The 22,673-nt window shown below is 37.1% G+C and overlaps 3 protein-coding genes across 3 annotated transcripts; 2 read left to right on the top strand and 1 right to left on the bottom strand.

Moving 5' to 3' along the window:
* The first annotated feature begins 1,051 nt into the window (after positions 1-1,051).
* Positions 1,052-2,006, top strand: LOC132902990 (uncharacterized). The gene is made up of 3 exons (XM_060950117.1): positions 1,052-1,504; positions 1,670-1,846; positions 1,917-2,006. The coding sequence occupies exons 1-3, from the start codon at positions 1,052-1,054 to the stop codon at positions 2,004-2,006; spliced, it is 720 nt and encodes a 239-aa protein (XP_060806100.1).
* Positions 2,007-16,476: 14,470 nt separating this feature from the next.
* On the top strand, positions 16,477-18,392 carry LOC132902966 (uncharacterized). The gene is made up of 2 exons (XM_060950060.1): positions 16,477-16,582; positions 17,716-18,392. The coding sequence occupies exons 1-2, from the start codon at positions 16,555-16,557 to the stop codon at positions 18,363-18,365; spliced, it is 678 nt and encodes a 225-aa protein (XP_060806043.1). The 5' UTR covers positions 16,477-16,554; the 3' UTR covers positions 18,366-18,392.
* LOC132902965 (uncharacterized) lies at positions 16,482-20,768 on the bottom strand. The gene is made up of 2 exons (XM_060950059.1): positions 20,322-20,768; positions 16,482-17,629 (listed from the first exon to the last, which is right to left on the bottom strand). The coding sequence occupies exons 1-2, from the start codon at positions 20,621-20,623 to the stop codon at positions 16,744-16,746; spliced, it is 1,188 nt and encodes a 395-aa protein (XP_060806042.1). The 5' UTR covers positions 20,624-20,768; the 3' UTR covers positions 16,482-16,743.
* Positions 20,769-22,673: the final 1,905 nt, after the last annotated feature.

A 22,673-nucleotide genomic window follows, 5' to 3' on the forward strand; every position in this document is an offset into this window, starting at 1 on the left:
TATTAGGACTGAAGGGGAAAATAAGATTAATTCAGAGAAGACAAAGAAATGATAGCATTAAAAATGAAATTGAGAAATTTTATATCAGAGATGATATAACTCGATTAACAGCAGGGAAAAGGGAATGTCGGACTCGTGGAAAAATCACAAAACAAATACGCTATCTTACTGATACTTTATTAAATTTATACAACATTTACAAAGAAGAAGGTGGAACACGAAGTTTTTCTACATTTTACAAATATAAACCCTATTATGTTTTAACTCCAAATATTCAAAATAGAGAAACCTGTTTATATGCAAAACACAACAACATAGAAATGATATTCTATGCACTGAAGAAAAACAAAGTATTATCACATCCAAGTATGAGTGATACCTTGAAAGAATTGTCCTGTGATTTAAAATCAGAGCGATGTATGATGGGTGATTGTATAAAGTGCAGTGGATACAAATTAAACTATAATTTAGAGCCTGGAAAATCCGAGTCACAAACTGAGTGGTATCAATGGGAGAGAGTAAACCATGAATACAAAAAAAATGAAAAGGGTATTAAAAAAACGGTTATCACTAAAAAGACTGTAAAACTGAGAAAGAGTGGAACCATATCTCAACTTATAGACATGTTTGAGAAAAATATCCCCGTTTTTAAGAAACATTATTTCATTTGGAGGCATCAACAGAAGCAATATCAGACCTGCATACAAGAACTCAAATCGCACGAAGTATTAATTGTTTGCGATTTTTCTGAAAATTACGTCTGTAAGCTCTCTGAAGAAATACAGGCTACACATTTTGGAGCGTCAAAACATCAAATTACACTTCATACAGGAATGGTATACTTGGGGAATATGAGAGCTAACTCATTTTGTACCATTTCTGACAGTAACTGTCATGAGCCTCCAGCAATTTGGGCTCATTTAATACCGGTGCTGAGATATGTAAAAAAAATAAACCTGAGACAAAGGTAATCCACGTATATTCAGATGGACCCACGTCTCAATACAGACAAAAAAAAATTTTTTTTCTTTTGAATTTACTTACTAAAAAGATGGGATTTGAATATTCAACCTGGTCATTTACTGAAGCGGGCCACGGTAAAGGTGTCGCTGACGGAATTGGTGGCGCTACAAAAAGAGCATTAGATCGCCAAGTGGCATTTGGTAAAGATATAACAAACGGCTCAGAAGCTTATGATATTTTGAATAAGTGTATGACATCTGTGAAATGCTGGCTGATACCCAATTCCGATATAGAAAATTTAACTAAAATTGTTCCCGACAATCTATCTCCTATAGTTGGTACTATGCAGATACACCAAGTTGTTTCATATTCTGAAGGTCAAATTCAATACAGTTTGTCTTGTTTTTGCGGTGTTGACAGAGGTCTTTGTGAATGCTACGAATTGAAAACCCATATCTTTAATAAAAAAAATGAGAAAGCATGGAATGCAAATAGATCTAGAGAGGTTCCAGATCCAAAAGTATGTTTCCATGAAGAACAGGTAGGCATTAACTTTATATTATTATTTTTTTATTGTTTTAGGGGACGATTGGGATACGAACGAACCCAGAACTTTCGAGTTCGATTCTCAATGGGAGCTATATTCTTTGCATGTTTTGACAGTCATTATATTGGTTAGGTTAAAGATAGTATTTAATATTTTCAGATTGATGAAGAAGAAGACTGCCTTGAAAATCTACCATTAGTGGAAATGGATGTAAAGATCTTAGATAATTCAGATTTGAGTATTGAGCCTATTCCTTTATCTGTAGAGAACAAAATTAACAAGCCGAATGATGAAATTGAAATGATTGATCTAAGTGATAACGACAATCAACAAAAAGTGAGTTGAATATATATTTCATCTACTTAAAGCTCTAACGAGTAAAACTAATTGAATTTAATATTTGCAGATTGATGAAGACTTTGAAGAAGACTTTTTTAAAAACCTACCATTAGCGGATATCGATGTAAACATAACACAGGTCTACAAAATAAAATAAAAAATTTGGTGCTGGCAATCCTATGACATAATTTCGTTAATAACTTGATACAAAGTCGTACAAAAGTTTTAGAACGGCAATACTACGTGTAGCTTTTAAACTACCCACATTAAAAATAAATAACCATTTTCTGATGTTTACTGTGTTCGCATTTCGTCAATTTGTATAACTATCTGATAATATTATTATGTCGTCGTCTAAGAGAAGTTGTTTAAATAATCCGAATACATTTTGTTATATTTGTGGCGAATATGTGGTGAAAAAATTTAGAAAACCTATAACGGACTTCGTAAAAAAGATATATTTTGACTATTTTAAGATCAAAATTAAGGATTTAGATCGGCCGTGGTTACCGAAAATCGTGTGTAAATTATGCATTGAACATTTAAGACAGTGGGCAAGTGGTAAACGAGAACATACGAAGTTCAGTGTACCTATGATTTGGTCAGAACCAAAAAACCTCTTTGATGACTGTTACTTTTGTGTAGTGCAAATGCACGGCATAAATAAAAAGAAAATGACATATCCTGACTTATCGTCCGCTAGAAGGCCTTTACTATACTCAGACACTACGAGAGTGGAACCATTAGATTTGTCGGGCACAGATATGATGGAGGTCTCTTCGAATGAACAAGACAGTGATTTTGAAACAGGAGTGCCTTTACTGTTCACTCAAAATGCTTTAAGTGACTTAATAAGAGACCTTGACCTTTCCAAAGAGAGGTCTGAGCTACTAGCATCTAGACTTAAAGAGAGGAATCTAGTTGCTCCAGGTACGAAAGTCTCATTTTATCGTAATCGTGAAAGAGAACATCTTCCATTCTTTAGCTCTGAAAACAATTTAGTTTTTTGTAATGATATTGGTGGCCTTTTGACAAAAATGGGTCTCCCGAGTTACCAAGCCGACGAGTGGAGGTTGTTTATAGACAGTTCAAAGAGGAGTTTCAAATGTGTCTTGTTAGATATTGGCAATAAATATGCAGCTGTCCCGATTGCACATTCCACGAAGCTAAAAGAGGAATATGAAACTGTAGGCCTTGTTTTAGAAAAACTGAAGTATCAAGATCACCAATGGGTCATATTCGTAGATTTAGAAAATGGTTAACTTTTTATTAGGTCAGCAAAGCGGGTACACAAAATTTCCATGCTTCATATGTTTATGGGACAGCAGAGCAAAACAAGACCATTGGATCAAGAAAGAGTGGCCCTTAAGAGAAAATATGGTAGTTGGTAAACAAAATGTTATAAAGCCACCATTGGTTTCCAGGGATAAGATCATTTTACTTCCACTGCATATCAAATTAGGATTAATAAAGCAGTACGTGAAGGCATTGGATAAAACTGGTTCATGTTTTGATTTCATTTCAAAAAAGTTTCCAGGTTTAAGTAAAGAAAAGCTGAAAGCTGGCATTTTTGATGGGCCACAAATAAGACATTTAATCAGAGACAAAGATTTCATAAAGTCAATGAATGATTTGGAATTAGTGGCTTGGAAATCGTTCGTTAAAGTTGTTAAAGGTTTCTTGGGTAATGAAAAGGCAGAAAATTATGTGGAATTAGTTCAAGACCTTTTGAACAACTTTAAGAATCTTGGCTGTAACATGAGCATAAAAGTGCACTACTTGCACAGTCATTTGGATAAGTTCCCTGAAAATCTTGGTTCCTGTAGTGAAGAACAAGGAGAGCGTTTTCATCAGGATCTAAAAGTGATGGAAGATAGGTATCAAGGTCGCTGGGATGAGCATATGATGGCGGATTACTGTTGGAGTATCACACGGGATTGTCAAAATATTGAACATTGTAAAAAATCCAGAAAAAGAAGCTTTCTACCTGCAAAATAACGTTAATAAATATGAAATATTCGCTAATTATGTTTTATTTATACATATTTCATATCTCCAAAACTACACGTAGCATTACAAAAATAAGTATGTAGTTTTAATACGGGTACCCAATGTAATAAGAAACAGTTATAGTTTTGGCGGCACCAAAATCACTGTAAACCTGTGATTCGATTTGCTAAACAAAATCTTTTCTGAGCATGCACTATTTGAAGAACATCACAGCTCTAACCCCATTACCAAGGTAAGTAGATACAGTGCAACAGAAAAAAAGGAGGTGAGCGTTCCACAACCAGCCATATTTACAGAATACAATCGATTTATGGGTGGAACCGACCTAATGGATCAGAACATAAATACTTATCGGGTTGGAATAAGGGGTAAAAAATGGTGGTGGTATATTTTTACACACTTGCTTGATGCAGCTATTTGTTATGCTTGGGTACTATCAAGAAAAGCAGGAAATGCTGAAAGCCAGCTGGATTTACGCAGACACATAGCACAGACATATCTGACTCGATTCCAAAACCTTTCTCTTGGCGGAGGACGGCCGAAATCTGATAAACAATCTCGCACAGATAAGATAGGGTTAGTGATGATAAAAGGTACGATGGCGATGAAGCAATCAGTTGCATACTAGAAAATAGTTCTAACACAAAAGATTTAAGCTCGGATCATCTCTTTCTTTATGACATTTGTAGCGCTATTAATTTCGGCCGTTGTAGTCAAAGTTTATCCAAAAATAATCCTGGCAAGGTAATTCATTCCAGGTGGCTTACGATGGCGAACAGACTACTTAGATTATATGTCTCGACCACAACTCCTACAGAAAACCTGATGCATCTAGTAATATTTATTTTAAAAGTTTACGATCCTATGTGGTTTTCCATTTAAACGAAACCAACTTGTAATTACGGTGCGAAACATTTGCATAAAACCATTGCTCTGTCGAGCAACCTTCCCGAGCACCTAAGAAATGTAGTAGATCCGGTCATACAACGGAATGGCTTCTTTGGTCATACAGATAACATTTTATTAGCTATGTTTGCAGACGAAAGAAGAAATGTGAGAGTTTTATCACTGCGCAAAATCCTTAAGGCACGAAATTCAATTGTAACGGGCGTAAGGGAGTTCAGAGTCCCCAACTGAATTTTAGTGCTGAAGACTATATTGACCTTGTCGTCTGGAATGATGTGGCTGTCACCGAGCCTCCAATTTTAAAAAACATAAGTAACATAAGTAACAAAACATAACATAAGCACTATCCTAGAGTGTATTGAAACCCCAGAAAAAAATGATGATTTTATACTGTCACTTTTAAAAAAGTAGGTACGTAAGTACCCTTGTCACACTTAAGGTACTGAAAGGTGTGTGAAAATAGTAACAGATGCTTCTGCTGCTGTATGTGGTCAGATCAGGAGAGATGGTTTCATAAGAACCCGTCTTCTATCTCGAAAAAGAATGCCAGTTTTCGAAACTAAAAAAATTACAAAACGCATTGATTTCACATTTTTTTATACTATGTAACTGTAAATTTTCATAATTTGCCATTTTTAGTGACATATCATTATTATTACTTAAGTTCTGATAGTAAATAAGTAAATAAACGTTTTATAATAAACTTAAAATATTGTCTAAAAAGTGTACTATTTCGTAATTGCGGGAAGCTTGGGGCAGTATTTCCAAAAACGTATCAAGAAATTTAATTATACAGTTTTAAATCTAATCACAAGTAACAACTTTTGGCACTAGGTCCATTTCCAAATTCGAAAAAAAAATAACGCTCCACCCTACTGTGCAGGGCAGAACAAAAACACAATTATGCTAGGAATGCTATGTAAATGGATGACTGAAGCTCCACAAAACATTAAAACAATAAGAGTTGGTATTCCAAGTAGTTGGACAATCTTATATACCCCCTGATAGGGTCTTTGCCTGCAGGAAGCGCCAGGAAGATTTTAAGACCATGTTCCAAGGAATAATGCAGAATGCCATGCAATTATACGATTACAATACACAATGAATCCAAGAATTCTGATCGGCGACGCGGCTCCTAGGGGAAGGGAGGGCAAGAAGGTTATGGCGGGCAGAAAGTGTTTACGCTCTGCATAGATACCAAAGCTAGAAAGAGAGATAAATAGTACACCGTTGTGAAGTTGCTGCAGGCGGTGCGGCAAAAAATGGTGTTCTTGCTTGTTTTTTGTAAAAATGAGTTTATGTTTTGTGTGCTTATTATAGTTTTTCTTTTTAGAATGGTTCGTGACTACAAACGCACAACTAACAGAGGGTCGTGGTCCGAAGAATCCATGCGAGAAGCAGTTAAAGCTGTTTTGGATGCAATAATGGGTTATTATAAAGTAGCTAAACAATTTGATGTGCCACAGACGACATTAGAGAGAAAAGTTAAGTCTCAGTATTGAAGGAAACATCCGATGAAAACTTACATATACCAATTAAAGTACCATTTGGTCCTAGGCTGCCTGTTTATCTGCGTTTGAAGAAGATGAGCTGTTAGCCTACATATTAGAAATGGAAGAAAGGTTATATGGGCTAACGGTTAAAGATGTAAAGGAATTAGTATACAAGTTAGCAATAAAAAATTATAAACCTAATCCATTTAAAGCTGAGAAAGAAGAAGCCGGTAGAGAATGGATGAATGACTTCCTAAAACGACACCCAGAGCTTTCAATTAGAAAGCCTGAAAATAATTCTGCTGCCAGAGCATCTGGTTTTAACAAAGTTGCAGTAGAAAAATTATTTAATTTCCTCTGCAACGTGTACGATGAGCACCAACTCACTCCTGACCGTGTATATGTTATGGACTAGGACCTAGTCCATAACATATACCCATTTCAAGACCACCTGCCAACTGGTATGTCAACAAAAGCAAGTGAAGAACTTATTGATTTATCGCAAGATTCGTCACTAAAAAAGAGTTTCAATCGTAAGCAGTTAACGAAATTCTGGTTGTCGGTTATCGATAATTATCCATGCCTCTTCTTCCTTTTACTACCTCATACCTATGTGAAGCCGGATTTTCTGATATGATGAACATCAAAACTAAATATCGAAATAAACTGGACATATCAAGCTCACTGCGATTAAAAGTAACTCTGAAGTTGATGTAAAAACTGTAATGGCGAAAAATAGAAAACAATTTCATTCTTCCCATTGAAATAACTTTTTTAATGTAGTTATTTAATTAAGTAATAAAAAAATGTAAATTTTAATTTTGTTATTTAAAAAGTCCTTCATTTATATTGGTAACGGTTAAATTTCCTAGAAGTGGGTCCGAATTTGGAAACTTGTATAAGATGAGTCTTAGTCCAAACAACTTTGGGAACCACTGGACTAGGTGATTAATGCGGGCATTATTCAAAATGTGCGAGCATTATGAATAATGTCTAGCTTAATCGGGCTAAGTGAATAATTAGGGGAGACCGGGTACAAAAGTAACGGCGGGGCGAAAGTAACAAATCTTCTGTACGTATATCCAACCGTCAACAGCGCGTCGATGTCGTAAGTTCACAGCGGGGCAGTTGCTTGCGTGCCCCCTCCCCCCTCGCTTGCATTCAGTTGCCACCCGCGCCTCGCGCTGTTAGGTTGTGTGAGAAGACGTTTTGTGATTTCGACCAAACGTAAGTATTTTATCCTTTTCTTATTTAGTGTTTTCGTAGTCTTTTAAAGATGATACCAATCTGTATTCTTGATTAGATTGATTACACCGTATTTTAATTCATTTTTGTCTAGCACGTTGATATTTTAACAGAAATGTGGTCGGGTACAAAAGTAACATGTTAATTATGTGATTTGTTAACTTTTTTTGCTTATCATTGTTATGTGTGTATTAATTTTAACAGGATGCCGCGACAGCGCATCAAAACTACCACACGAGGAACCACTGACACGGAAGTATACCGAAAAGCGGCTGAAGAGCATTCAAAAAATGGTACAAAAATTAAGAGCCTTAGCAAAAAAATATAATGTTTGTCATGTAACATTATACAGATATATAAAAAAAATCGAAGCAGGAAATACTAGCGCCGTTACTACGGCGCAACGATAACCTACTGGTTATCGTTGCGTCAATAGAGTTTTGCACCACCCTATTGCACCCATAAGCTTCAGCTATTAGATAGAGCAGTATGTTTGCGCCAATTAATTATCTGTGCGCAATTTCCATTGTAAAAAAAAAAAGAAGAAAAATCTTCCCGCCTTTTTTTGAACGTTTTTCCGAATACACAATCTTTTTATCGAGTCCAGAGTTTTATTTTCGTCAAAAATTATAAATCAGGACTAGTTGTCCTCATCATGGTCCAAAACCGAAGCCGGATGAATAATTAATGTGGATCAGCGTTAATATGAATAATTTCAGTAAATTTGACGATTATTAATATCACCGGACTCGAGGCGGCATTACTACCTAAAGGAAAATTCTGCAGATGACGAAGTACATTTATATGGTGTTAAGTAGTAATATTATATTTAAATAACTAACCCAACACTCGAACAGGTAATGTTAAGTGTGTTAATTAAGGATTTTATAAGGTTAGTACTATTTATTACACTTAATGTTTTTTAATACCTAGCATCTTTCTCCATTGTTTTTTTACGTAATATTTGCTATAATTATATCCTAATTATACTTAATTAAATAGGTATAGGAAGCATTGTTGTTTCATTATTTGGATATATTATTTGTTATTTTAGCAAATTCTTTTATTATTCACGTAAAATAAAGGTGCATAGGTCAATTTATTGTTACTAAGTTATCATCGCAGGTGTATCATAGGAACCTAGGTAGGTCAATTTTGGTTGCCGTCGTGTGTGATTGTAATTTGTTATTTCGGATTAATGAGCCTATTTTATTTATGGTGATGTACTTATTTTCAATGCAAATTAATTAGTTAACTTGATAGTTTAATTTTGCAACGAAAATCACTTAGGCCCTTGTTATAATTTAATAGACAGTAAAGTTTGTTTTATTTTAATTTATCGACACATTCATTTTCAATTTATGCATTTTGTTAATTTAATTGTCGACAAATTATTGTTAGATGATTAACGCATTAAATTGGTAGGCATGACTGTATCTTTACTTTAAACATCGTTTATTTATATTTCCATTGTAAACATTTCAGGTTGACCACATCCGTTTCCCAATATGTCTGAAGAGAAGGAACTTGTTAAGAAACGAGGTAGTTTTAAGGGACGTTTGACGCTATTCATCAATTACCTGGATGGGTTGCCAGAATTTGATGAACAGTTGGACAGTTGTACGGTCAGGGAATTGCAATTACGGATGGGGAAGATCGAAAGTATGTATGAACTTTACAATGAGGTACAGTTACGTTTAGAATGTTTAGCTGACGATATCAATTTTCGATTAACCGAACGAGCTGAGTTCGAGTCTTTGTATTACAACTCACTGTCTAGGGCACAGGACTTACTATGTAAGTACAATAATGATAAAGAGTCGGTAAGTAGTGATAAAATTACCCGTATTAGTCAACGTAAGCCTGTTAGGTTGCCCACCATTCAGCTCCCAAAGTTCAACGGGACTTATAGCAATTGGTTGGAGTTCCGTGACACTTTTATCAGCCTTATTCATTATAATGACGAAATTGACCAAATTAATAAATTCCATTACTTGCGAGCGTCTTTGGAGGGATCTGCTGCTGTTGTAATTCATGCCGTTGAGTTTTCAGCCGGAAATTACGACATAGCTTGGAAATTGATATGTGATCGTTTTGACAACAAAAGATTATTGGTGCAGAATCATTTATCCTCCTTATTTAATTTAAACACTATAGTGAAAGAGTCATCTTTTGTGTTAAAAGATTTAATTGATCAACTTAATAAAAATCTACGTGCATTGGAGTCACTAGGTGAGCCTGTGAAACACTGGGACACTTTATTAATATATATAGTGACTTGTAAATTACCTCAGCAAACATTGCGTGAGTGGGAGGATCATAAGGGTCGCATAGATAAAGATATAATAATAACATTTAGTACATTCCTACAATTCATTCGCATGCGCTCTGATTTGTTGGAAACCTTAGAGTTAGCGCGAGCTCGCAATAATGCTTCTCCCTCTAAGCATAGTACAGGTAGGATACAATCTATGCTTGTTGCAAATCCCAACAATAATAATTTAAATAATAAGTTGTGTCCGCACTGTAAGTCAGATCACTTGTTAAGTAGTTGTTCACAATTCCTTGCGCTTAGTGTAGACGCCCGTTACAAGTTAATGCCTAACTATAAAGTTTGTTACAATTGTTTTCGTATTGGTCATTTCGCCAATCGTTGTAAAAGGCTGGGTTGCAAATTGTGTAAACGCCGTCACAATATATTGTTGCATTTGACGGATAATAAGCGTGTTTCAAATTCTTGCAATAATAATGATAATAAAAATACATCACGAGATAGCTCATTTGTTTCTATGCCTTCGTTACCGCCCGCTGACGCTGGGACAAGCACTGATGCGAGTGCAAATAATTTAACTTTGTCTGCGGATCTCAGTTCGTCTTGTGGTGATAACGGTGAACACCGCGGTGGTGTTTTGTTGTCTACCGCTCTCATCAAGTTATGTGATCAGAACGATCGTGAGCACATAGTGCGGGCCCTGCTTGATAGTGGTAGTACCTCATCATTTATGACAGAACGCTTATGTACTCGGCTCAATTTGAATACAAGTCATGTTAATGGTTCAGTCTATGGCATAAATAACGTGAGTTCTCACGTAGGCAAAATTTGTCAGGTAAAGATGACGTCTTTATACAACTCTTATACTGCGAAGTTGAGTTGTTTTATTTTGCCATCGTTAATGAGTGTTATGCCTTGTCGTGAAATCGACATTTTAGACTTGAATATTCCAGATAACATATTTTTAGCGGACCCCACATTTAATAAGCCGTCAGAAGTAGATATATTAATAGGTGCTGATCTCTTCTGGGACTTGGTCGGGTCACAGAGAATTAGACTAGGTGTAGGTAAGCCGGTACTGTGTGACACGTTACTAGGCTGGATAGTTTCCGGTCCTGTTACTTATAATCAAGGCAAGCGTAGGTCAAATGATATTTCTTGTAATTTTACTCAGACAGATTCCCCTTTTAATGATGATTTTAATAAAATTCACAATGATTTGGTGAAGTTTTGGAATCTGGAAGAGATAAACCCTCCATTCTCTCATTATTCACCTGAAGAAAGGTTATGTGAGGAACATTTTTTTAAAAATACGACACGTTTAGAAGATGTTCATTTTTGTGTTCGTATTCCTATGAAGCAAAGTCCTTCCATGTTAGGAGACTCATTCCATAGGGCATCTAAATGTTTTTATTCTCTAGAACGTAGACTAAAAGCAAAGCCTGACTATGGCACTATGTATCGAGATTTCATGCCTTAATATATAAAGTTAGGTCATATGACTGAAAAAACTAATATTGATAATAGTAAGGGATATTAGTGTTCTAAAATCTTTAGACTTATGGTGGAGCGGTCCCAGCTTTCTAAAGCAACATAGTTCACATTGGCCTTCTCCATGTAAATCATTAGAGTTAAACGATTTGCCTGAAACTCGACCTTCTGTTTCTTTGAGCGCTACTATTCGTAATGATAGTCTAAGTTACACTCTTATAGATATTAGTAGATTTTCAAATTATTTAAGGCTTATTCGCACTGTAGGTACTGTTTTAAAATTTATTAAATTGTGTAGAAAAAAGCCTACAGCTAGTAAATTTCTGTCACAAGATGATTTGCAGGATGCACTAAATGTTGTCATTATCCAAAGTCCAAAAGAATCATTTCCTGAGTATCAAATGCTTTCTGATAATCGTAAATTGCCAAATAAAAGCGCCCTTATTAAATTTAATGCCTTTCTTGATGATAATAAAATAATGCGTGTTGGAGGACGCTTAGTTAATTCCTTGTTTTGTTTTGAGAAAAAGCACCCTATTATTTTACAGTCCACTCATAAATTTACAAAATTACTTTTTGAATTTGAACATATAAGGTTAATGCATGCAGGCCCACAATTGATGTTGGCTTCTATTGGAGATTCGTACTGGCCTATAGGCGGACGAAATTAAGCGAGGAGTTGTTATCGTAAGTGTGTACGTTGCTGTCGCATATCAGGTAGAACAGTTAGTCCTATAATGGGCAATTTACCACAGCAGCGTCTCCTTCCAGGCGGTTACCCCTTTCAGTGCACTGGTGTGGACTATGCTGGTCCCATCATGGCTGCTAGTCGGCAAGGTCGCGGATGTAAGCTGATAAAAGTGTACATTGCAATTTTTGTGTGTTTCACCACTAAAGCTATCCATTTGGAGCTGGTGAGTGACTTAACGAGTAATAAGTATTTATTAGCATTATTTCGATTTATTTCGCGACGGGGAGAGCCCGATGATATTTATTCCGATAACGGTACCTCATTCGTAGGGGCCTGCAATGATTTTCGAAGTTTCTTAAAACTAATTGTGATTCCTTGAGCGAACAATTAGCTAATGATGGTATCAAATTCCATTTTATCCCTGCGTATAGCCCTCATTACGGCGGTCTTTGGGAAGCGGGTGTTAAGTCAACAAAATTCCACCTTAGGCGAGTGTTGGGAAATTGTAACCTTACGTTTGAAGAGCTTAACACCACGTTAGTCCAGATTGAGGCAATATTAAATTCACGTCCACTGACGCCTCTGTCTTCCGATCCAGCAGATTGCACCCCATTGACTCCAGGACATTTTTTGATAGGCCGGCCTCTTACTTCACTTCCACGACATGATATCAAGGACCATTCCACTGCTTCATTATCACGTTTCCAACGAATAGAGCAGCTACGCCAGCATTTTTGGGCTCGTTGGAGTAAGGAGTTCGTGTCTGAGTTGCAGCACAGAACCAAGTGGCAAAAGGGCAACGATACACTGAAGCTGGGTGCATTGGTCGTCGTTAAGGAAGATCATCTACCTCCTCTCAAATGGCGATTGGGAAGAGTCATTGCCGTCCATCCTGGATCAGATGGAATTGTTCGGGTGGCAGACATCACCACATCTGTTGGAGTCATACGAAGAGCTTTCAATAGGATTTGCCCTCTACCCGTCGACGCAGAGTTTGGTTGAAAGAGAGGCTTTCAACGCCCGGGGGCATGTTTGCGCCAATTAATTATCTGTGCGCAATTTCCATTGTAAAAAAAAAAAGAAGAAAAATCTTCCCGCCTTTTTTTGAACGTTTTTCCGAATACACAATCTTTTTATCGAGTCCAGAGTTTTATTTTCGTCAAAAATTATAAATCAGGACTAGTTGTCCTCATCACAGTATTTGGACCATTCAAAAAAATGATAAACGCCGCAACAGACAACTGGATGCGGAATCATCCTGGACAAACAATGACTATCCATTACATTCCTTGAATTGTTAGAGAAGCATTTCCTGCTTCAGTCACCGATCGAAATGCAATAGCCGGATTTACCTGTACCGGTATAAGTTCATTTAATAGGAATATATTTACTGCTGTTGATTATGCACCATCGTCTGTTACTGATCGGCCTTTACAAATGAACAGTGAAATTCTATCTAATCACGTGTGTAGCTTTGATGCAACGACCACCACCCAAGTTGATCCAGATACCGCAGTAGATAAACTTCCAGCGTCGAGTGACTTCTTCAGTGGAGCTGGTAGATACATTGCTGGAAAAGAATTTGACTTATGTTGGGACATTGAGAAAAAATAAACGTGAAATCCCAATCAACATATATTACTTATCTTTTCATTTGACTTTTATAGTGCTGAAAACTATAAGATGCTAATTATGCCAAATAATGAATCCGATTGCTTTAGTTAGTGTTAGTTTATTGCTGTGCTGTAATGTTACTTTATTTTTTGTTTTATAATAATATGTCAAAACTTCTATAAAACATACAAAGATATATTTTAATTTTTTTGTGTTTAATTTTCACTTTTGTGTTAACCATATTTTTAATATGACTTTCCTTCAGTTTTAAATTCAAAAACTAGTAGATTCTTAATGTTGAAGTACTTGCTAATAAATCCAAATAATAAGACTGATTACTTCAATTGTTAATCATTTAGTTTATTTTAAGTGACAATAAAAATGAAAAATTACTAATTACATTTGTTTGTACGAGTATTACTCTGCCCAAAGGGTGATGTACAATATGTAGAATGCCCGGTCAATTTGTTTATCTGAACAATTATTATTAAATTGCTCTCTCAGATTGGGCATTTTTCATAATGACCGGGCATTATTTATAATGCCCAATTTATCATTTGGACCACAACATACATTCAGTCAGAAAAGTATCGGGAATGGATTATTTATTTATGGTTCCAAATTCAAATTTTTGTTTTTTTTGTTGTTGTTAGATTGGCACAACTGTTTTCCATTTTGGCGCGGAGTTTGAGTTGCATCTGTTGTTTACATTAAATACAGTGCTATTTTTAGTTATATCATATCTAGTGTGTATTGCTAATTTCATAATGGATAAAAACATCGAACAAAGAGTTTGTCTTAAATTTTGCATTGCCAATGGAATATCGTGTTCGGAGTCACTGAAAATGTTACAGAAGGCTTACGGTGAATCGACTTTATCAATAACTCGTGCTTATGAGTGGTACAAAGCGTTCAAAAGCGGTCGAGATGTGATGGAAGATTTGCCTCGCTCTGGTAGGCCATCAACGTCTGCAACTGAAGTTAACATCGCAAAAGTGAAGGAAATAGTGACTGAAAATCCTCATTCAACTTTGAGAGAGATAGCCACCGAACTTTCTGTATCTCACGAGTCGATCCGTACCATTTTAACTAATAATTTGGGTATGAAACATGTTGCCGCTCGGCTAGTCCCAAAAGACCTGAATTTTTTTCAAAAACTCAATCGCATGAGAGTCGCTGAGGACATGCTAGAACGAGTCAATTCCGACCCAACATTCATGAAACGCATTGTTACTGGTGACGAGACGTGGGTTTACGAGTTTGACATGCAAACTAGTCAACAAGCTTCGGAGTGGCGCCTTCCAACTGAACCGAAACCGAAAAAACCACGCCAAAGTCGTTCAAAAGTCAAAGTCATGTTGACTGTTTTCTTTGACCATCGCGGTGTTGTGCACTCGGAATTCTTGCCGGAAGGTCAAACGGTAAATAAGGAATATTATTTGAGTGTTATGCGGCGTTTAAGAGAGCAAATCCGACGAAAAAGGCCAGATTTGTGGAAAGAAAATTCTTGGATTTTGCACCATGATAATGCACCTTCGCACAAGGCCATCATTGTGAACGAATTTTTAACCAAACACTCAACAAATACCATCGAGCTACCACCATATTCACCAGATATGGCTCCAGCCGACTTTTTTCTTTTTCCTAAACTCAAATTACCACTTCGTGGCACCCGTTTTCAATCGGTAGAAGACATAAAAGAGAATTCGCGGCGAGAACTGAACTCAATTCCGGAAACAGCGTTTAAAAAATGTTTTGATGATTGGATTATTCGTTGGCGTAAGTGTATCGTTTCTAAAGGAGCATATTTTGAAGGTGATAAAATAAATTTGGATGAATAACAAACAGTTTGTGTATTATTGATCTTTTCCTGCTACTTTCTTGACAGAGTAGTATATAACTGTGACGAAACTGGGGTTTCTGTTGTGCCAAAGACAAAATCAAAGATAATCGCTAAAAGAGGACGGAAACAGGTTGGAGCCATAGTTTCAGCAGAACGAGGACAGACGGTAACGGTCGAGATATGCTTCAGTGCAGCTGGAAACTACATGCCACCTATGCTTATTTTTCCAAGAAAAAGGATGACTCCAGAGCTGATGGTGAATTCACAAGCTGGTGCTTGGGGCACATGTAGTGTTTCAGGCTGGATTACTTCCGAGCTGTTCCTCCAATGGTTTAAGAGATTTTTGATTTTCAGTGGAGCATCTAAAAAGAGACCCGTGCTTCTTTTACTGGATGGGCACAGCACACACATCGATTTTTTTTAATAGATTTCGACATCGGCTCATTTCAGTTGCCGTGACCTTGTAGGAGCGAAAGCACACGCTAGTTTACATCAAAGGCGTCATAATTCATACTAAAACTATCTTCCGGAAAAGGTAAGCAATAATTAATTTAATATTATTTTTGTTACAATGACACATCTTTTCCATTACACGGTTTCTCGCCGTGAAAATCTACGGTTAATTCGCCGCGTGTAGGCACGGTCGTCAGTGTGGTATGGATCACTATATGAGCTTGTCGACATGCACGGTGGCGCCAAGGCACGGCGCCGCGGCCGCGTGCGCCGTGACTGCCCCTCGGCGCGCCGCGTCTACGCACGGCGTGATTTTCACCAGTGTTGTATGGCAGTCTATCGGGTTGTGTCGACGGTGCCGGACGTAGGGCGTGGACCCATGTCTACGGTGCGGCGCCGTTTGCCGTGCAACGGTACGGCACCGCCGCCGGCAGATGGCGCGGCGCCGTGCCGCGCCACGGCGTCGTGTACCGACGTGCTCATTATTGTGTTGTCAGTTGCATAGTGCGCACGTGGTAATTTTTTTTGCATAAAATGGCGGACGATTTAGATTTAGACTTTTTGATTTCACTAGTGGAAGCACGTCCCGTTCTCTGGGATAAGTCAAAGGAGGATTATAAGAATAAAAATTTAAAAACAGAAGGGTGGAAAGATGTCTGCCTAAATATTTTTCCATCATTCGACAGCATGGACAATAAAGAAAAAACGAAACTCGGTGAGTATATACCTACCTATTTATTTATCTTTTTAACTTAATAAAGTGAATACAATAAACATCAAAGTGAAATCAATGCATTAATGCTTAGTATTATTATGAACTTGCCATTTACACACACTCAATACATTTGGTGGGTTCGATCCGTGACCCAACTTTAGTTATATTTTGCTTAGTTGCCAACTAAGCGCACCGACATCACTATTAAAGTATTTACAAAATTCGTCTCTTATATTGACAGGATTTGTTAAGGAAACGTCATCTGCTGTTTGTGGAAGGTTCAAAAAACAGTCGTCAATATATAACTCCTCTGATTTTCTAACTCCATCTCGACTTACAACAAAATTGTGTAAAACACAACATGCTTTGATAATGTCGGTCGCAAAATTATATTGAACATTTAAGGGCCGATGAAATACTCGCCATTTATTTGCGAAAATACCAAAAGCACACTCGACATATCTTCTTGCTCGACTCAAACGATAGTTGAAAACCCTTTGTTCTTCTCTGAGATGCTTCCCTGGGTATGGACGAATTAGATTGTTAAGTAACGGTAGGCCTTCATCAGCGATAAAAACATAGGGAACTGAATTTTGGAGCCCCGGTAAAGGCTTTGGCGCTGGTATGGGAAGTCGATTTTGCAATAATAATTCGTATAGTTTTGAATTGTGGAAAATGGTGGAATCACATTCCTTTCCATACGATCCTATATCAACATATACAAATCTATACTTAGAATCCACCAGTGCCAGCAAGACTATAGAGTTAAAACTTTTATAGTTAAAAAAAAGGGACCCACTGTGGGCAGGACTACATATTCGGATGTGTTTCCCGTCCAATGCCCCCATGCAATTCGGGAAATTTGTTCTTACGTCAAAATCCTTAGCTATTTTTTCAATTCGCTCTTCGGATATTTTCGGTATACTTTCACTTAAAAGAATGTCCCATATAGCACGACAAACATCTCGTACAATTTTTCCAATTGTAGATTTTCCACGATAATCTGTGAATTCCATATCTCTGAATGAATTCCCTGTTGCCAAAAATCTGCAAAAGAAACATTTCTTAAAATTTTACAGACCATTATAAAAGCAATTTTATTATCAGTTCTATTTTTATAACGATTGTTACAGGTAATGACGTCATAAAAAAATGGACTAACATTAAGGATAATTTTTTCAAATATACAAAGAAGGTAGAACTTTCAAAGAAATCTGGAGCTGGTGCTAAACGTATAAAAGAATATCATTTGTATAGACAACTCATGTTTTTACAAAAAAATGCACCAAATTTAACTGAAGATAGTATAGAAGAAGAATCTCAAACTCCGAACACAAGGTCAAGATATCAACCCTACAGAAAAACTACGCTAAAACGAAAACCAAGTTGCGATGAATTTGAGAAGCAAATCGTCGAAACTTTAGCTGCTTCTGAAAATCGACACCTGTCATTTTTTAAAGCCATTTTACCGTCTCTCAACAAGTTAAATGACCACCAGACCTTGCTATTTCAAAGCGGGGTTTTAAAGATTTTAACAGATTTCCATCAATCACCATTCCAGTCATATAGCGGGTACCAGACAGCAACATCTTACGACGCTAACTATAACCAAACTGCCCAACAACCACAAGCTACAATGTCTTATGAAACTAACTATCAAACAGCTTGTAATTCATCAAACCCAATTAGTATAAATCGTCGCGAAACATCACCAGTCTCAACTTTGGAAGACATCATGTCTAATACCACAGATACACTGGAATCCGAATACGATTTTTCTTAAATCATAATAAATACGAAAAAGATTACATTATTACTGATTTATATTATAATGTTCGAAATTGTGGAAGCACTTAAGAGTATGAAAGCGGGAAAGGCTGCTGGGTGTGATAGAGTGTCGGTCGAGATGCTTAAAGCAGGAAAAGGCGTAGTAGCTAGTCAGTTGTACTGCCTTTTCAATTTGTGTTGGAGAAGCGGCCGAGTACCAAAAGATTGGTGTAAGGCTGTTATCGTGCCACTTTACAAAGGAAAAGGGTCACAGCTGGACTGCAAAAATTATCGTGGTATAAGCCTGCTTAGCGTCGTCGGCAAATTGTATGCTAAGGTATTGATTAATAGAGTCAGGAATGAAACTGATGACAAAATATGGGATGCTCAAGCGGGATTTCGAAAGGGAATGGGATGTACTGATCAGGTCTTTTCCTTGCGGTGCATAGCCGAAAAGTTTTTGGCCAAGAGTCAAAAAGTCTATTGCACATTCGTAGATCTGGAAAAGGCCTATGACAGAGTTGAGAGGAATGAATTGTGGTCAGCACTTTCTATGCATGGGGTGAGCAGTCTCTTAATACGAGCACTGAAATCCTTATATGAGGATTCGAGTGCTTGTGTCAGGATAAACGGAGCGCACACTGAGTGGTTTAAGATTGAGAAAGGCGTTAGGCAAGGATGTGTTGCGTCACCGTGGCTGTTCAACCTATTTATGGATAGCTGTTTGACAGATTTGAAAGAGTCTAAAAGTGGATTAAGGATGAATGAGTTACTCGTCAAATGTCTGCTCTATGCCGACGATCAGGTTATACTGGCGTCATCAGCGGAGGAGTTACAGGAGATGGTAAACTGTATGCATGAAGCTTTAAAAGAGAAAGGAATGAAAGTGAACGTAAGTAAAACTAAAACACTGGTTTTTGAAATGGAGAAAGAAATGACAGCATGTAATATTTTGATTGGAGGAGAAAAAGTGGAGCAAGTGAAAGAGTTTGTATATCTAGGATCAAAGTTTACATCAGATGGCAAGTATGATAGTGATATTGAAAGGAGAGTGAACGCGGGGAACATGGTGAATGGAGCTTTGCATGCCTTTATGAGCAGTCAGAAACTATCCAAAAAGGCTCGACTGGCTGTGCACAGGGGCGTGTTGGTCCCGACATTAATGTATGGGAGTGAAAGTTGGGTATGGCAAAAGAAGCATGAAAGCAGAATAAATGCAGTGGAAATGAGAGCGTTAAGGAGTATGATGGGTGTGAAATTGAGTGACAGGATAAGGAACAGCGTGATAAGGGAATGTTGTGATGTGAAAGAAGATGTAGTTACAGGAATAGAAAAGGGTATGTTAAGATGGTTCGGTCATGTGGAGAGGATGAATGAAAGCAGGTTGACTAAGCAGATATACAAGGAGAGTGTGGAGGGAAAGGTCGGAGTGGGAAGACCTAGACGAACGTATCTTGATCAAATTAAGGACGTCCTGGTAAAGGGTCAGGTCAAAAGTACCCGAAACCGCCGAGCTTGTATGAAGAGAGTTATGAATGTGGACGAAGCGAAAGAAGTATGCAGAGATCGTGGCAAGTGGAAAGAGGTAGTCTCTGCCTACCCCTCCGGGAAAGAGGCGTGATTTTATGTATGTATGTATGTATGTATGTTATATTATAATTTTGTAAGAAAACGGTTTTTTTATTGATTTTCTTCTTTGTTGATTTTTTTTTGTTTGATTGTTATTGATACAAAGATTACAATATTATGGTTGCGAAAAGAAGTAAAAAATATACATTTGTTTAAATGCGTGAACTTGATTGTTTTATTTAAATTCTGCAAAAAGGACCACTTGACGAGTTAGCAATTTTAAAAGGCTTGGCGGATTGACACAAAACACAGACCTAGCTAATACATACGTATGAATACATCAAAGAAAATATTTCTATGATTAGAATATGTAAATAAGTTGAAATAAATTTCTTTTTTTTACCTTATAGTTAAGCCTAGCATTTCCATGGGCCCAACAGGTTTCCTGAACACGTATTTCTTCTGTATACGAGGCGCTATTTTGGTTAGCAGTTCTTCAAAACTTGATATAGACATTCTAAAATATTCGTAAAATTTGTCATCACCACATATTTTCAACGCTTCATATTTCCTCTTAAAATGATCTCCATCATGGTTCATTATAGAAAGGTATGGATTTACCCAATATTTTCTTTGATTTCGTTTTTTCTTCATTCGTCGACGTCTTAACAGCAACAGGAGCAGGATACGTCTTTTGCGGTCCATAACAAGCCAAAACTAATTTTGGTATAAGTGCTGAGCGTGTACGTGCCGGTACACGACGCCGTGGCGCGGCACGGCGCCGCGCCATCTGCCGGCGGCGGTGCCGTACCGTTGCACGGCAAACGGCGCCGCACCGTAGACATGGGTCCACGCCCGTACGCACGGATTCGTGACCGCTTATATATGCTGTTTCGCGATTTTATTATAAAATGAACATAAATCAAGAATTATTAATTACGTTGATTCAAGAAAGGCCTGTAATATGGGATAAGACCATCGACGATTATAAAAATAAGCGGCTTAAATATGATTCCTGGAAAGAAATATTTATTCATTTCCAGCCCACATTTGAAGATTTAAGTGGTGATGAGAAAAACAAGTTTGGTAAGTTAAAGATATTTAATTATTAACTTTTTACTTATGCATAGTTGTTTTGATAGGAGAGGCGACCTTCGTTAGATACAAAATATTGTGCAAATCTGTTGCGAACTTCATTAGCCGCCAAACTTCCGCGAACTGCATTCGTGATAGGTAACTGGATTAGTTCCGATTCTGAATCAAGGGTGGACTCATTTTCACTCGCATTGTGAAACTGAAAGTTTTCCTGCTTATGTATAAAATTTTGCAAAACACAACATGTTTTCACAATATCAACTGCCAAATCGATGGACACATTCATTGGCCGGTGAAAAATTCGCCATTTATTGGATAAAATGCCAAACGCACATTCAACAAATCTTCGCGCTCTTGTGAGTCTGTAGTTAAATGTACGTTTTAATTGATCAAGCTGATGACCACCAAATAGACGAAAGTAATTAAGTTTTACTTTTTTTTAGCAAACGAAGAGGGGAGGGTTGATGTACAAACATACGGACTTTGATAACATTCAACCCAATATGAGTAACCGGTCAAATTTAAGGTCCTCTAGATCTTCAAGCTCCTCTAGTTCTTCAAGCAGTTACTCTTCTTCAAATAGCTCATCTTCTAATTCATACAAAGAAGGTATTTATTACCTGTCAATAATATTTCTTTATGAATATTATTCATTATTTGTAAAATGCTATTTTGTTTATTAGGTACATATGTACTTATTTTATTCGAATTTACAGATAGCGATGACTCCGTAAAAGACCGCTGTACCAATCAGAAAACTTTCAACGACCATCATCTCCTGCTTCTTGAAAAAATTATTCAACGGCGGCCAACACTAATGGATCAACGGATGCTAGAATTAACGAATCGCAAGAAGTATTTACCGTCGTGTAGAACATTCTCGTAGACGGCTACTGTCAAAATTTTAGTCGAATAGGACTTGTAGTTTTGTTTTTAGCGCGTGTAGAAGCGGGCGTGTGGGCGAATTTTAGAAAAATGGAAAAAGAACAATATCGGTCGGTGATTCGATTCTTGTTTTTGGAAGGGAAATCGCGCAGCGAAGTCAAAGAACGCTTGGATGCTGTGTACGGTGACTCTTCTCCTTCGATGGCGACCGTCAAAAATTGGTTTAACCCTTTGACCGCCGTGGACACCTTTAGGCGTCCAGCGGAAACTGTCTTGAGACGCCGACGACTTCTTAAGTAGCCGAGATTCGTATCACATTCAAACAAAAAAAACTTTACTTTAATACTAATCTTATTGAAATAATATCGATAGGTAGCTTGATTATTCGTCAAACTTTGGTTTAACCGAGGCGGAATGAAGAAAAAATATAAAAACACCCATTTAAAGCTTAATTTACAATTACCTAAAATTTAATGAAAATACACTATCAAGTAGCGCCAACGACACCTTTAAGTGTCGCGTAGTGATGGGAAATTGTAGTTTTTTTACAAGTACCTACATTTAATGTTCCTTATGTTATTGTAGTGGGTATTCATTGAAGCATGTTTCTATTGCTCTCAGTTATATGAGATCAGAACTAGTCGTAGTACTGTCATTGCCTAAATATGGAAGAAGAGAGGCCATCTTCGCCGTCGATATTATTCGGATTCTCAAGTCGTAAAAGAAAGTATAGAGAAACAGAAAATTCTAATAATAAGCAGACAAAAACAGAATA

The sequence above is a fragment of the Amyelois transitella genome, chromosome 20 (assembly GCF_032362555.1).
Source record: "Amyelois transitella isolate CPQ chromosome 20, ilAmyTran1.1, whole genome shotgun sequence".
Taxonomy (NCBI): Eukaryota; Metazoa; Arthropoda; class Insecta; order Lepidoptera; family Pyralidae; genus Amyelois; species Amyelois transitella.

Coding starts and splice junctions, on each gene's coding strand:
- LOC132902990 (XM_060950117.1), top strand. CDS start 1,052: ATGGGATTTGAATATTCAACCTGGTCATTTACTGAAGCGGGCCACGGT. Junction 1,505..1,669: donor TATGTTTCCATGAAGAACAG/GTAGGCATTAAC, acceptor TAATATTTTCAG/ATTGATGAAGAAGAAGACTG. Junction 1,847..1,916: donor ATAACGACAATCAACAAAAA/GTGAGTTGAATA, acceptor TAATATTTGCAG/ATTGATGAAGACTTTGAAGA.
- LOC132902966 (XM_060950060.1), top strand. CDS start 16,555: ATGGACAATAAAGAAAAAACGAAACTCG. Junction 16,583..17,715: donor TAAAGAAAAAACGAAACTCG/GTGAGTATATAC, acceptor CGATTGTTACAG/GTAATGACGTCATAAAAAAA.
- LOC132902965 (XM_060950059.1), bottom strand. CDS start 20,623: ATGGACCGCAAAAGACGTATCCTGCTCCTGTTGCTGTTAAGACGTCGA. Junction 17,630..20,321: donor ATGCTAGGCTTAACTATAAG/GTAAAAAAAAGA, acceptor TTTCTTTTGCAG/ATTTTTGGCAACAGGGAATT.